Here is a 15,688-nt window from a genome sequence, read left to right as displayed (position 1 = left end):
ATTTAAATTAGGAAGAACTTCCTAAAACTACAGCTACCTAAAAGTTTATCTAGAGAGGTGGCAAGTCCCCTACCATAATAACAATAATAATTAATAATAGAATAATAGAAGCTGGTATTTATATCTAAAGAAAATCATGAAAATCAATAACCTTGCTTGATCCCCACAACAGAGTTCCAAATTCTCTCCCTCCCTCTTACCCCATCCTACCACTGAGAATTCAAGGACATATGAAATCATGTAAAAGCTATAGGAAGGACACTTACCAGGGCAAAAGCGATGGCCGCTAACGTAGTCAGACAAAAGCCAACCTTGGTGGTTTCAATGAACTGTTTGGTCTTGTCCACATACAGGCCAAGGGCAAGAGCACCGATGATTCCAAACATAATGAAGAGGGCCCCACAGAGGCCAGAAAATTCCTTAAAAAAAAAAAAAAAGAAAAGAAAAAAGGTCACATTGTCATTGGATAATAGGGCAGACTATCACCAGCCATTTGTTGTCAACATGGGGCATGTCATGGCCAAGAAAAACATGGCAGGGATGGTTTTGTCCCTAGGACATATCAACACATCTCTCAATGGAGAATTGCAGGTATCACTTCTAGGACAATTCAATTCAACAAATATTGCTCCAACCTCATCTAGATAATTCTCTATGCCAAGTATCAGTCAGATGGTTTATGATATCCTGTTTTTTTTTCCCCCTTTTTTTTGCTGAGGCAATTGGAGTTAAGCCAGGAAGTGTCTGAGGCCAGATTTGAACTCAGATTCTCCTGACTCCAGGACTGGTGTTCTATCCACTGTGCCACCTCACTGCCCCTGATACCTTCTTTTAAGAAGAGTTTAAGAGGGTAATTACTAGCAATGTGACTCTGGATAAGGTACTTAACCTCAATTGCCTTCCCCTGCTCCCCCCCCCCCAAAAGAGAGTAATTTCTATATAACTTTCTGTCACTCATGGCACCATCATCATGACGACCATCACTCACTGCTCCCCAGTCCAATAAGCATTTATTAAGTACTGACTGTATGCAGGCACTCTGTTAAGGACCGAGAGTACGAAGACAGACAGACTCAGTATCCCCATCACCATTTCACCTACTCTTAACGGTACCAAGAAGCAGACAGAGAGTCTGTAAAGAGTGGGACCTGCACAAAAACCATCTCTTTCTATTACGAATATTCATTCGGTAAATATCCATTCACCATTACAGAGACGAGGAAAACTGAGGTCAGGAAAGACTAAGTTCCTTGCACATACTGGTTACTTAATAAACATTTGTCAGAAACTGAATTAAATGACTAGCTCAGGATTACACAGAAAGTTAGTGGCCAAATCTAAACATTATGTAAAAGAAGCTTTAGGTAGCTTTTTTTGCATGAACACATACACATAATACACATGTATGTTTATATACCATGACAATGCAAAAATTTGCTTTGCTTGACTATATATTATTGTGATTTTTTTTAATTCTCAATGATGGGGATGGGAGGAGGAGACTAGGGAGAAAAGGTGGATGGAAAGAGATGTGATCAAACTACATGAGTAGAGGAAGAACAAATAGAGAAGGAATAATAAATACACACACAGCTGAGTACAGAAATTCATTTCCCTCAAGAACAGGAAAGATGAAATTAGAAGAGTCAGTTAAGGGAGAGATTAAAACTAAGTAAAGCATACTCTTTTTTTTTTTCCCCCCTGAGGCTGGGGTTAAGTGACTTGCCCAGGGTCACACAGCTAGGAAGTGTGAAGTGTCTGAGACCAGATTTGAACTCGGGTCCTCCTGACTTCAGGGCTGGTGCTCTATCCACTGAGCCACCTAGCTGCCCCAATAAAGCATACTCTTAAGGATGTACAACTATTTCTGGCAGCTCTTTTTGAGGTGGCGAGGATGTGAAATCCAAGAGGTTGCCCATCAGTTTGGGAATAGCAGGGTACATGAATGTGATGGAATACTACTGTGCTTTAAGAAATGGTGAAGGGGTCAGTTTCAGAGTGGAGCGAGCAGAATCAGAAGAATAATTTATATACAATGACAACAATGTTTTAAAGACAATTCAGAATGGCTAATGATGATGAGTAATAATGAAACACCCTCCTGGTAGGTGAATTATAGAGGAGAATGAAATATGTACAGATAATTCTGATTTTATATAATTCTGCATTGCAAATTTGACTTTAGGTAAAGAATTCTGAAAATGATTCAGATTCCAAAAAAACACCTAAGTTGTTTTAACAGGTTGTTACTTACAGTACTGTGCTGGGCTCCTGAGATATCCCCATCCCAAAAACACTTTCCACAGAAGAATGAGAGACAAGGAGTCTACACCTGCCTTGAGACCTCTGCCTGTTGGGAGAAGAGGACTTTGCCCCGTTCAGCCTGCCTGTAGGAGAGTTTGTCTTCCATCCATCAGCCCTTGGATACTGTGTTTGACTAAATAACTAACATCAGAGGCAGGATCTGAATCCATCCCTCTCCTAAATTAAAGCTCAGGGCTCTTTACACTATGTCATGCCATCTTTCCAGTCAAGTGGAATATCAGCAGAGAATAAGATTATACACAAATAGAAAGATATGGAAAATATCCATAAGAAAACCTATCTGGCTGTTTCTTGGCTCTGATTCAGAAGTACTGAAAAAAAAACAACACCAATTTCTGCAGATTCAGTTTACTATATGCCACAGTCCTGGACTTTTAGCAAACCTTATTTATTCAGGATGAAGGAGATATGTGCAAGCTGGGGATAGAGATTTGATTAAATCTCAGACCTTCAAAATAGATGTGCAATTCCCTGACCTTCTAGAGCAGCATAATACACTTTAAAATTTTTTATGTTATTCAATTGCATTGCTATATGTTGTGTGACATGTTTAAACTATATCAGATTGCTTTCTATCTTGTAGAGGAGAGAGGGAGAAGAGGGAGAAAAATTTGGAACACAAAGTTTTGCAAAGGTGAATTTGCTGTAAACTATTTTTGCATGTATTTGAAAAAATAAAATATTATTTAAAATTTTTAAAGAGGTGTTTTAAATAAAATCACAGAAGTAGAAAAAAAACACACAACTATTTTTGCTTGAAGCAATTGAATGGTACAGGGGATAAGGCACTGGGCTTAGAATCAAGGAGACTCATTTTCCTGAATTCAAATCTAGCTTCAGACACTTCTTAGCTGTGTCTCTGGAGAAGCCACAGTTTCCCCATCTGTAAAATGAGCTGGAGAATGAAATGGCAAACCACTCCAGTATCTTTGCCAAGGAAATCCCAAATCAGGTCACAAAAAGGATAAGGTTTTATCCTTTCCCTTTATCAAGATCAGGACTTCATTTGGGGTTTAGCCTTCTTTGCACTCTTATCTCTCTCTTGGTTTGCTGGGGACTTTTTCTCTTTACTACCTTAGATTATCCATTTCTCTGCAACACAATTCTGAACCTTCAATGATTTGGTCTTTTTTAAAGCAACTGCTTTATCTTGATTATTTTAAATGTCTATCTTTTGGGATAGGAAGCTTTAGAGTTCAAAGATCTCTTTGAAGTAGATATTTTTCTATAAACTTTTCAAAGGCTACCTGCTTCTCAAATATTCATTTCTTGTCTTCATTGATCATGCTAAGGTTCGCTGGATAAAGAATTCTGGGTTCAAGGACCATGCAAACACCGTTTTCCACTTTCTACAGATCTTCCTTGTGCTCCTGGAAAAGTCCCCAGGGACCCAATGATTATCCTCTATAAGTAATTTTTGCACTTATTTGTTTGACTTGTCCTGTTCTTCCTACTTCCTTCCTTTCCAACAATCTCTCCCTTTTCCAAGTTATCCTTCATTCATCTCCCAAACCAATATTCTGAAGACAGAGGTATTGTCATATCACTTGCCTTGTTTAAAAAAAAAAAAAAAATCTTCCTCTTAGTAACCTCTGCTTTAGGTGTTATATGGAGAATGACTCGATTGAGAAAAAAGATCTGAGTTAAGATGTTATGAAGTGGGGCAGCTAGGTGGCACAGTGGATAGAGCACCAGCCCTGAATTCAGGGGGACCCGAGTTCAAATCTGGTCTCAGACACTTAACACTTCCTGGCTGTGTGACCCTGGGCAAGTCACTTAGCCCCAGCCTCAGGGGGAAAAAAAACAAAAAAAAAACAAAAAAAAAGATGTTATGAAGTTCTTATAATAGTCTGTCTGAGTGAGGATATGAGTCTAACTGTAAAAGATATGTTTAAGAAAACATTAATTTTTTTGTATTTATTCTGTTTATTATTTTTATTTTTTATCTTTTTCAATAACTTACTATCAGATATTCTATAAACACATTTGTGGACTAATAATATATTTATCCTATAAAAATTTTACCGTAAGTATCCCTTAGCACTATTACCTATTATTTTCATTTAAATGTTTTTATAATTTTACTGAGTTATATGTAATCAGTATCAATTTTGATTGTTTACATTAAATCTATAAATGATTTTTTAAAATCTTCTTCTTACTTCTAGCATAATATAAAACCATCTTAACCCAATGAATCTAGCTCGTCTACCTTTCCAGGAATTTTATATTAATCAGTCAGCTAAGTAGCACTTATTAAGCACCTTCGATATGCCAGGCAAAGCATCTAAGTGGTATAGTGGAAAGAGAGCCAGCCTTGGAGTCAGGAGAACTTAGGCAAGTCTACTTCACTCTGTTTGCCTCAGTTTCCTCATCTGTAAAATGAACTGGAGAAGGAAATCGCAAACTACTCTAGTATCTTTGCCAATAAAATCCTAAAGGGAATCATGGAGCATAGGTCATGACAGAAACTAATCAACTACAGAATATTCCAAGAACTATCCTTGCTAAAGTCTACAGTCCCAGCGCAATTTACTTATCAGCTGATTCCTGAAGCTGACATTCCCTGGATTATCTCTGTGTCTCTTCAGAGGCTGTTGGTCCCCCATGTCTGGAATCGACTCTTTCTTTATCGCTCAGAATCCCTAAAATCCTTCAAGGTTAAGAGCAGATGCTACTTCCTACAAGAAATCTTCCCTTAAACAGAAAGTTTTACAAGGGTCAATGCTGAAAATTACCCATGCATATATCTTGTAAATAAAAAATTATAATAAAGAATAAATGTAAAACAGAAAAGAAATCTTCCCTTATTCCTAGTAGTTCCCTAGAACCTTCTCTTTCCTCATCAGCTGGTACCTGTGTATATTCTAAGTCCCATCCACAATGTACCATCCCCAACACTACTTACTCCCCACACTAGAATGGAAGTTTCTTAAAGGCAAGGGATTTTTCATTTTGAGCTTTGAATCCCAAACACCTTACATCTAATAATAGACATTCAATAAATGTATGTTGAATTGGAAATGAAATTTCTTGCTGCCTTGATGCATGTAATGGCACCAAACCTGCTCACTTCTTTATTTGCTTCTCCAAGGACAACTGAGGATTTTTTTTTTTTTTTTTAGCTGCAACTTTCTTATGTTTTCTGGTGTCATTTACAGCAAGAATGTTCCTATAATTGTACAGACACACACCCTGCTCGTTAGACAAGTATCTCATAATTATTTAGAATACCAGGATCAAAATTAAAACTGAAATTCTTCCCATTTTCTATCTATTTTTCTACCAGTCTACTGCCATCACTCAAAAAACAGACGGGATTACATAACACTGAGGGTTATTTTGTCATTTTTGTATCCGTGTCATCCCAAACCCCACTCCCACACATCTGCTAGGACTGTTGTAAGGGAGGAAGCTATGGTATGGAGCTGGGACTGTTTGCATTTATTGCCGTGAGTTGTCTATTTCGAAGATTTCATCACCAACTTCTAATCTAAAAATAATGTAAGGAAATTATGGTTGACATAAAGAAAAGATAAAAATTGGACCTGTGATAGGGAGCTCTCTGATAAGGAAGGTCCCTCTATCTATGCAAGCTGATTCCTTCTCTGCAAAGAATAATCTCACAAAGAAAGGCACGTCTTGGGTACTTAGAAGTGCTCAATAAATACTTGCTGAATTGTATAAAATCTGAATACTACAGAGCATAAACCCTAGAATGATTATGACTTAAGGTAGTACACATGCAAATGGAAGTCCATCTTCCTGGCTCTCTTAGCCATCTTTATACTCTCTGCTCTGTATTAAGCAAGTCAGTCCATATCTCATATCCTCCATCCCACTCTCACTAGGCTATGAACGCCTGAAACCAGATTTTACAGATCTTTGCAAATAGTAAGTGCCAACTAAATGTTTGTTGAATTGAACTGAATCTTACAAAGTCCAAGTGATTCTGCAAGAAACACGAGGATGCAAGATGGACCCACCCTCCAAGGAAGTTCCATGCCATGGATTATTGGGGTAGGAAAATGAGAAGACCTGGATACCAGGACTGGTTAAGAGAATATATCAACAAGTCCAAATCAAACCTCATTATCTTTCCTCTAAAACTCTCACCTCTTCTGAACTTCCCTTTTGCTGTCTAAAGCATTGTCACCCTCTCTTGTTCTGACTTATGTATGTTCTCCCCATTCATCAATCCTTTAGAACATAAACTCCTTGAGGGAAAGGAACTGTCCTTGCTTTTGCTTTGTATCTTCAGGATTTAGCATAGATCCCGACACATAATTTAATAAATGTTTGTTGATTGATCCATTGCTCTGAGTCCCTATTTTCCCATCTGAAAAAAGAAAAGGTCTAAAAACAACTATCCAATTCCACAACAAAGTCAGTGGTCTACCATGTCCAAACTACATAAGAACACAAAAAGTGAAAACTGACATCCTGCCTTCAAGTAGCTTAAGTTAGAGTTCCGTGTAATGGGGCATAAAAAAAGATCTTTACTTAACAATAAATAAAAGAAAATCTAGCTCTGAGGTCCATTGTTTCCCACTTGGCTTTTCTCCTGGATTCACGATCTCCAAAAATCTGCCATTCTGGGATATAAGTCAAGGCTAAAACTCACACTTCCTTAGTACCCTTTGCCCCTGAGGTTCCTCCTTCCTTCTGATCAGAGAAGATGCTATCATACTCCCAGATCTTCCATTTAAGAGGAGCCCTCTGGACAGCACCTGTTGCATCATTCCCTTCCCAGCTTCATCAAGTTCCTTCTCCCCCCCTCCCCAGATCTTCAACCCCAACTCACATTGGAATAGCCTTTCACACACAGGATCTGTTCCAGCAAGGCAGAGAAGGCTGAGAAGGCACCAATTCCACCCCCAAAGCACAGAGCCAGGATGACATACGCTTTGTTCCGAAGGAGCTGAAGGAGACCAAAAGACAGGGGAGACCTACAGTTAGTGACTGAGGCACCACAATGGGCATTTTGTCCTAAGACTCTGCACCCAAAAACATCCCTGTTCGGCCTGTGCTGAGCAAGAGGCGGTATGGCTCCTTTCATGTGGCAACCCGAACCCGGCAGTTAGCCATGATGTTATCTCTGACACGCATGCAACATGCTGCTGGTGATTTATGTGCAATTCATGACACATGCAGGTCTCACAGATGACTTTTCCAAACCCGTGCAGCCTATAAAAAAGGATGGATCATGGAAGGTGTAATAGGTAATGCAAGGACACTTCCTGATGATCCATAATGTAGAACAGGAGAGCTACTTGATTAATATCTCTCACAGTTCTCATCCAGACCCATGAAAAACTCCTCACTTATTCCTGGCTTAAGGGTAATGGGTAGCGAAGGATGGAACTAGGGATGACTTCTGATTAGGGACCACACATTCCCTCAACCTACCCCTTGGGTTGCCAGGAACATCTCTCACAGGTTCTGAACCTGGCTCCATGTAGATTTCAGAGGGTCCGTGAACTTAGATGAAACAACAAATTACATCTTGATTTTCATTAACCACTGAAATTTGGCATTTCCTTCCGTTGTGAATGTAGGCTGCAATATGTAGAAATCCATAGTATTCACCAGACTTCCCAAAGAGACCAGGACACAAAAAAAGGCTCTACGTTAGTCCAGGCCCCTCATGTTACAGAGGAGTAAGTTCAGCTCTCACTTTGCTAAGAGAATTAGTGATAGTCTGTTTTGGGGCTTCCCCCTTATCCATAGGACAACTTTTGGGTGACTAGTGTCCACTTTTTATTCCATACTAACAACCCAGGGCTGACCAGGGAGATGGGCAAAATCAAATCCAATTCATTTGTGTACTTGCCAAGCTCTGCTTAAATGTCCTAGAAGGAAAGCTGAACCACTGGGTAAGATAATGTGAGGAGACTTTTCTCCACCCTAATAACAATCCATACTCTGTTATAAATTAAGAAAGAGGCCCTTTCCATGTAGCTTTTCCTGATTGCTCCAGCATATATTGATATTTCCTTCCTTGAATACAGAACTACAGACTCCTGCCTTAGATCACATATATATTTATTTTATTTTATTTTTTTGCTGAAGCTGGGGTTAAGTGACTTGCCCAGGGTCACCCAGCCAGGAAGTGTTAAGTGTCTGAGACCAGACTTGAATTCAGGTCCTGCTGACTTCAGGGCCAGTGCTCTATACACTGCACCACCTAGCTGCCTCTTATATTCTTCTTTAATTAATGATTTTATAGGAACTTTTTCATTGCTATAGACCATGAGTTGTGGCAGGGCTCAAGTCTATTCTTCCTTCTCTAGCCCCTTTCTTCTTACGCCAACTGTGAGCTCCCTAAAGCAAGGCCTGGACACATGTCTCCCCTTTTCTCCTTCTCTCTCTCTTAGACTCTGACCAGGACTGATTCTTTAGTGTCTCCCTGTCCCCCAAATAGGGCCAACATGATTTGGTGAAGTAAATGGCCAATTGGGAACTGTACATTACAAGAGGAAAAATGATCAGGGTTCCAGCTCTGGGGGCAGGTATATCTCCCCTGTGAAGCACTTACAATCCACATCCCTGAGAGAAAAGGCTCTGAGGTGGAGGTGGCAGCTCCTGCAGATGGAGGAGTTGGAGGGACGCTTTCCCAAATGAAGGCACTGGAGAGGAAGCAGGCAATCGCAGCTGGGATGATGCAGACTCCAAGCTGATAAAAAAAAAAAAAAAAAAAAAAAAAAAAAAAACACACAGAAACGCACACATGTGCTTGATGGAGAGAAGTTCAGAAACATAGAAGGTCACGGTCAGTCAGTCAACTAGCACTTTATTAAGTGTCTCCTATGCACCAGGTGCTCAGCTAAGTGCTGGGTACAAAGAAAGCCAAAAAACAATATTTTTTCTCAAGGAGCTCAGCTAATAAAGAGAGAGAACACATCACCAAGGTTACGTGAGTAGGATAAACTGTGGGTAATCTCAGAGAGATTAGAGAGAACTGGCAAAGGTTCCTGGAAGATCTGATGTTAACTCAAACTGAAAAGAAGCCAAGAAGTTGGAAGAAGAGACGGCAAGGGAGAATGTCCCAGGCATGGGGGAGAGCCAGTAGAAACAGTTAGGATCTGGCAAATGGAACAGGATTGTTCAGTATTGCTGGACAATAGAGTCTGAAGACTAGAAAAATAGAAAGGGTCCAGACCATGAAGGACTTTGAAAGCTAAAGGATTTTCTAATTTGATCCTGTAGATAACAGGGAAGCATTAGAGTTTATTGAATGGGGAAGGAGGGATATATTTTAGGAGGATCAGTCTGATATCTGAATACAGGACGGTTAGAGTGAGGAGAAATTTGTGGCCAAGGAGTCCAGGGGTAAAACGGTGATGGACTACATCAAGATGGTGGCAGGGTCATAGCAGAGAAAAGGGAAGTTAAAGAGATATTGTGAAGTTAAAAATGACAGGTATAACTTCAATGCTGTATGAAGAGGTATTCTGATGGAAGTGGATATCTTCAACATAAAGAAGATCCAACTCACTTCCAGCTGATCAATGATGGACAGAAAGAACTACACCCAGAGAAGGAACACTGGGAAGTGAATGTAAATTGTCAGCACTACTGTCTATCTACCCAGGTTACTTATACCTTCGGAATCCAATACTTAACGTGCAACAAGAAAATGGTATCTACACACATATATTGTATCTAGGTTATATTGTAACACATGTAAAATGTATGGGATTACCTGTCATCTAGGGGAGGGAGTAGAGTGAGGGAGGGGATAATTTGGAAAAACGAATACAAGGGATAATGTTTTAAAAAAAATTACTCATGCATATATACTGTCAAAAAAATTATAAATAAATAAAATTTTTTTAAAAATGACAGGTATTGGTAACAGACTTGACACCAAAGGCTGACTGGGAGATACTCTGGACAGCTAGCTGTAGGGAAGTTAGAAAGAGGAGAGTGTTCTTTTTGTTGTCTTTCCCTTGTGTTTTGTTTTCTTACTCATTTACTTTCTTTTTTTTAATCTGATTTTTCTCGTGCAGCAAGAGAATTATATAAATATGTTTATACATATTGGATTTAACATATATTTTAACATGTTTAACATATATTGGATTGTTTTGGACCTGCTGAGTTTAGAATGCCTTTGAGACAGCCAGTCTCATCGTCTACAGTACAGTTGGTGATGTGAGACTGGAGGTCAAGAGAAAGGTTAGAAGAGCTGGATTTAAGTCATCAGCCACAGAAAGTCTGAGATTGAAGGGAGAGGGGCAGGATTCAGGTGCTGTGGTTTACCATTAATGGAATATCTTCCTCTTTTTTCACAAGTGCAGGAGACCCCATATTAGCCAGGAGGACGCCCAGAGGGTTTGCTGGATTAAATACAAAATCAGAAGGAGGGTATTTAGATATCTGTTCGGGCCTGAAATATGCCATCATTCCATGCCCACTCACCACCATGCATCCCCCGGCCTTATATCCTGCCCTGCGTCTCCTACCCAAGCTGGACAGCGCTAACAAAAGTGGGCAATCTGAGACTGACTAAGCCCTCCCGAAAGACTCTCTGACCAGAGGGAGACAGAGAGCTGGACCTGAGTCCTGCTCCAAGGGAATTCAGAGTGGGGAGGAGTAGAACTTAAACCTCAAACAAACAAATGTTTTAAAACATGCAAAACTTTACACCTGCTCTCCTAGCAGCCAAGGAGCCATTTTTACAGTCTCCCTGAAGTTATAGCAAGTTGCCTGTGGCTCTGAGAGTATCAGCTGCTTAGTGACAGCCCCCAAGGCCCAACCCTGGCTAGGGGCCCAGATGCTGGGGCTCTCAGCCTGGCAACCTTTGAATAGACTTATCTGTCTGTAATAAGGAACCCAGGAGAGCAAAGCTGGACTAAATTCAGATGTCCAGATTCCTGGACCTGTAGTCAGGGTGGCTGGAAGGAGGAAAGAATAGACTGAAGAGTAGCTGGTTTGGCCCCTGTGTAAACCCCTAAATACAAATTTGAATTATCTCCTCATGACTTGAAGGCATGTTGGGTCCACAAACTCTCTTCAGGCAGGAAAGATACACTACATACTTCTTTACACATATAATGCATATATTTAGGCAGATTGTCCTTCTCCCGAAGCCCCTAAACAACTAATACTTGTAGGCAAATTTGTCAAATGTCTCCCATTCAGCCTTCACCTCCCTCTTGAGTCCCATGCTCTCAGCATCTACTTAATATTTCAAATTAGATGTCCCATAGACACTTCAGACAGCTAAAACAGAATCACACACACACACACACACACACACACACACACATACATATATATATATGCTGAGGCAATTGGGGTTAAGTGACTTGCCCAGGGTCACATAGCTAGGAAATGTTAAGTGTCTGAGGCTGGATTTGAACTCAGGTCCTCCCAACTTCAGGGCTAGTGCTCCATCCACTGCGCCACTTAGCTGCCCCAAATTCCTTATATTTTGCCTCAAATCCGCCCCCTTTCTGTCCAAGCTACCTCCAGCCTTCCAATATTCCAGGGCTTTGAGAACTCTGAGCTGAACTCACTCTTACTCACCCCCATATATCCACTCAACGGCCAAATCTTGTTTCTCCCTCCACAAAGTCTCTCCCTGTCCCCTCCTCCCTATTCCCATAGTCACAACCCTTTAGCTCTGAGTTATTATTAGAATGTTATCAACTGATTTCTCAGCCTCAAGTTTTTGCCTTCTCCAATATAATCCCAAGTGATTTTTCCTTTAGCACAGGTGAAGTGGACCAAGATACTAGAGGAACTAGTTAACTCCTCTCCCTGCTAGGACAGAAAAGAAAGTTGTGATGTGAACCTGGGAGGGTTGGGATTAACTTTGCTCCAGGTGGATCCGTCTGGGACTCAGCTGTGGCAAGAAGAGTAAAAAGGCATTTTAGGATTCTAACAGAAAGCCCCTGAAAGTCCAGGGAACACTCTTGCAGGCTTTTATGTGTTCTTATCCCTCTGAACTGCTTTTATATTGCACTAAAATATATGTTAAGTAAAGAAGTTTAAAAAAAAAAACAACCAAAAAAAATCAATCTTTGGGTTTATTATAGGAGATCCAGAATAGTGACTTGGAGATTAGGACCAACTATATCACATACTAATTCAATAAACTCCAGTGATTCCCTATTGTCATTAGAATAACAATATAAATTGATCTATTTGGCATTTAAAGCCCTTTCCAAATTAGCCACAATCTACCTTCTTCAAAGGCATGTTTCTTTGTCAAGCTGCTCACTGACTCCTTGCTCTGCAGAAATAATATTCTACTCTCTTAATAGGCTGCTGTTCTTATAGCTCACAACTTTCCCTCTAGCCATATATGAATGCCAAATTCACATCCAGTGAATATCCAAATTCCATTATATAGTCCAATATCAGTTTCTCTACTTTATTCAACTATTGTAAATTAGGTTTTTTGCGAGTATTTTGCTCAAAATTTCTCTCTTTTTTAATTATTAAAACTTTTTATTTTCAAAATATATGGATGGACAATTTTCAACATTCACCCTTGCAAAACCTTGGGTTCCAAATTTTTTCCCTCTCTTCCTCCTTTCCCTAGACGCTAAGTAATCCAATATATGTTAAATATGTGTAATTCTTCTATACATGTTTCCACAAACATCATGTTACACAAGAAAAACACAAAAAGGGAAAAAATGATAAAGAAAACAAAATGCAAGCAAACAACAACAAAAAGAGTGAAAATGCTATATTGTGATCCACACTCAATTCCCACAGTCCTCTTTCTGAGTGCAGATAGTTCTCTTCATCACAAAATCATTGGAACTGCCCTGAATCATCTCGTTGTTGAAGAGGGCCATGTCCATCAGAATTGATCATCTTAAAATCTTGTTGCTGTGTACAATGATCCTACTGATCATTCCTAATAGAACAATAATATTCCATAACATTCATATACCTCTAAATGGTAGACTAATCCCCAGCTTCTTAAACTTCATTTAGCACCCCATATAAGGTCTCATAACTGAATGTGGGAGTCATGAAAATATTTGATTTATAAACTTATCTTACATACCTATATGCCTGGGGTCATATAAAAATTTCCCTGGTGAAAAGGAGTCACAAGTAGAAAAAGTTTAAGAAGCTCTGGACTAATCCCTCAAACCCTTAGTGGTTTAATAGTAGCCCCTACTGAAGGAAAAAAATCAAAAAGAGCAAACTATACAAGGACACAGTAAAACAATCTCATCCACTGTGGTTACAATTATTTGTTATACTTGGACAAGTTGCATTACACTTTTTGTCTAAAAGGACTGCTTTCACAATTACAAAAATATTTAATCATTTTCCCTTGGAAGGAAGAAAGGAAGGAAATAAAAACACTTAAAATTAAGTTTCACACGTATTGGATTACCTGCCCTCTAGGGGAGGGGATGGGAGGAAGAAAGGGGAAAGTTGAACAGAAGGGTCAATGTTGAAAAATTACCCCTGTATTTGTTTTGTTATTAAAAAGCTATAATAAAAAATTTAAGTTCCAACTATATGCCAGAAATGCTAAGTTCTTCACAAATATTATTTCACTTAATTCTCAGCAATATTGAGAGATACATATTATTGATTCCATTTTACAGTTGAAGAAACAGAGGTTAAGTCACACAGTTAAATGAGTATCTGTGGCTGAATCTGAATTTCTTCACTCCAGATTTGATGCTATATTTACTATGTCATCTAGGCTCCCCTAAAGCAACTTAACAATTTTCAAAGGTTGCAAATATATACATTAATTTTTCTATTTTTCCCATTAGGAGCCAGAAAATATGTTTAAGGTAAAAAATGGCCATATTTTTGAGTCAAGAGGACAAGGAGACATGATTCTTTTGATGTGGGTTCTCCTTCCACTGGATCAGGAGCAGTTTGCAGCTTTTTACAAACCAGTGAGAATTGGCCTGATTGAGTCAAGTTCAGCTACCCGTGGCCAATCTGAGCCTCTCCGAACCGAGACAGATTGGTTTTCTTAGGACAGACTACACAGTCTTTCACCCAATCCATAAGAAACCTTTCTAGTTTTTGTAAGGCCCATAAGAATTTTGTGCTCAACTAAACACAGTGTTCTTAAAGCCGGGCTAATCTGAACTCTGTGATGAGGCATGAGGAGGTAGTCTATGCTGGCACATATTTATATCCAAACAGAATAAAATATTCACAAATTATGATGTCTAGATCAAAATTTCTTAAACTGTGGGTTCCAACCCCATATGAGGTTATTTAACTGAATATGGAAGTCACAAAATTATGACTTATTATCAGTAAATGTTTAATTTGTATAGCTATTTTATATATCTACATACTCAGGATTGTGCAAAACTTTCTCAGATAAAAAGGGGTTATGAGTGGGAAAAGTTTAAGAAGTTTTGATTTATATGTATTTGCATATAGTACATTATATTATAATATAATGCATAATATATTATTATGGGATATAAATATATATGCATATGCATATATATAAAACACACAAACATTCATGCATCCCCAGAGGCTCACACATAGAAATGGACTAGGAAGCAATCTTACATATAATCTGTATACAAGGAGTAACAGTCTATAAAAGGAAGCTACCCATAGAGGTTTTGGAAAATGAGATCAGCGGATATCAGCCCTGGAACTATAAAATAAAAAATGGGTGAGTTTTATCCTTAGGAGATCCCCCAAAAGTGAGTGAACCTAGGATCTCCCCTAGCTCTTACCATGGGACCTTAATTTGGAAAAAAAAAAAAAGCCCCAACTGCATTCAGACAATAAGCAAAACTCAGAGGAAGCCACTGTTGAATACTTATTAAGCATCTCTAGATGCTAGAAAAGACACAAATTTTAGCTAAGATCCAGTCCCTGCCTTTAATCTAAAATCTAGGGGAATGATAAGTCACCAAAATAGATAACTATAGAATACAACATAACAGACAAACGGCATTAGAGTAATGAAAACAGAGGAGGCTGAGATGATTTATGTGACCTGAACCATGAAAACAATCTTCACAGCTACTATGATAATGTCAAAGGAGAAAACAGATAACAATGACCAAAGCAGAATGCTTGCAAAATTATAGTGACTAAACTTGGCCCCTAAGAAGAGATATGAGAAGGTATCTTCTCCCTGATCCCCAATCTTGGCAGAAGTGAGAGGGTAGGGGTGGAACGCTGCATATAATGTCAGATTTTTTCCAACGTGTTTTTTTCCCTTCTCTTTTTTCTTCTTTGGGGATAATTCTTTAAGAGGAGAAAGGGAGGATTACATTAGGGGAAAATAAAGGTAAAAACTTAAAAAAAAAAAAAAAAGTGGAAATAACAAAGCGCTCGAACAAAATCCTTGTGAAGTCCAAAAGGTAAAACCAAAAAATCATGAGAT

At 39.0% G+C, this 15,688-nt stretch overlaps 1 protein-coding gene across 2 annotated transcripts in view; it reads right to left on the bottom strand.

Moving 5' to 3' along the window:
- The window catches only part of SLC49A3 (solute carrier family 49 member 3), a 52,743-nt gene that overhangs the window by 13,723 nt on the left and 23,332 nt on the right, over positions 1 to 15,688 (bottom strand). The window contains exons 4-7 of one of the 2 annotated variants that reach the window (XM_074274908.1): positions 10,591 to 10,667; positions 8,864 to 9,001; positions 7,130 to 7,246; positions 267 to 419 (exon numbers count right to left, since the gene is read on the bottom strand). In XM_074274908.1, coding sequence (XP_074131009.1) covers positions 267 to 419; positions 7,130 to 7,246; positions 8,864 to 9,001; positions 10,591 to 10,667 — 485 coding nt within the window. The remainder of the gene's footprint in view (positions 1 to 266; positions 420 to 7,129; positions 7,247 to 8,863; positions 9,002 to 10,590; positions 10,668 to 15,688) is intronic. The other variant, XM_074274910.1, reaches the window with a different exon arrangement.

Source organism: Sminthopsis crassicaudata, chromosome 6 (assembly GCF_048593235.1).
Source record: "Sminthopsis crassicaudata isolate SCR6 chromosome 6, ASM4859323v1, whole genome shotgun sequence".
Lineage (NCBI taxonomy): Eukaryota > Metazoa > Chordata > Mammalia > Dasyuromorphia > Dasyuridae > Sminthopsis > Sminthopsis crassicaudata.
The sequence above is the reverse complement of the archived record's forward strand: the minus strand, read 5'-3'. Positions and strand labels throughout refer to the sequence as shown.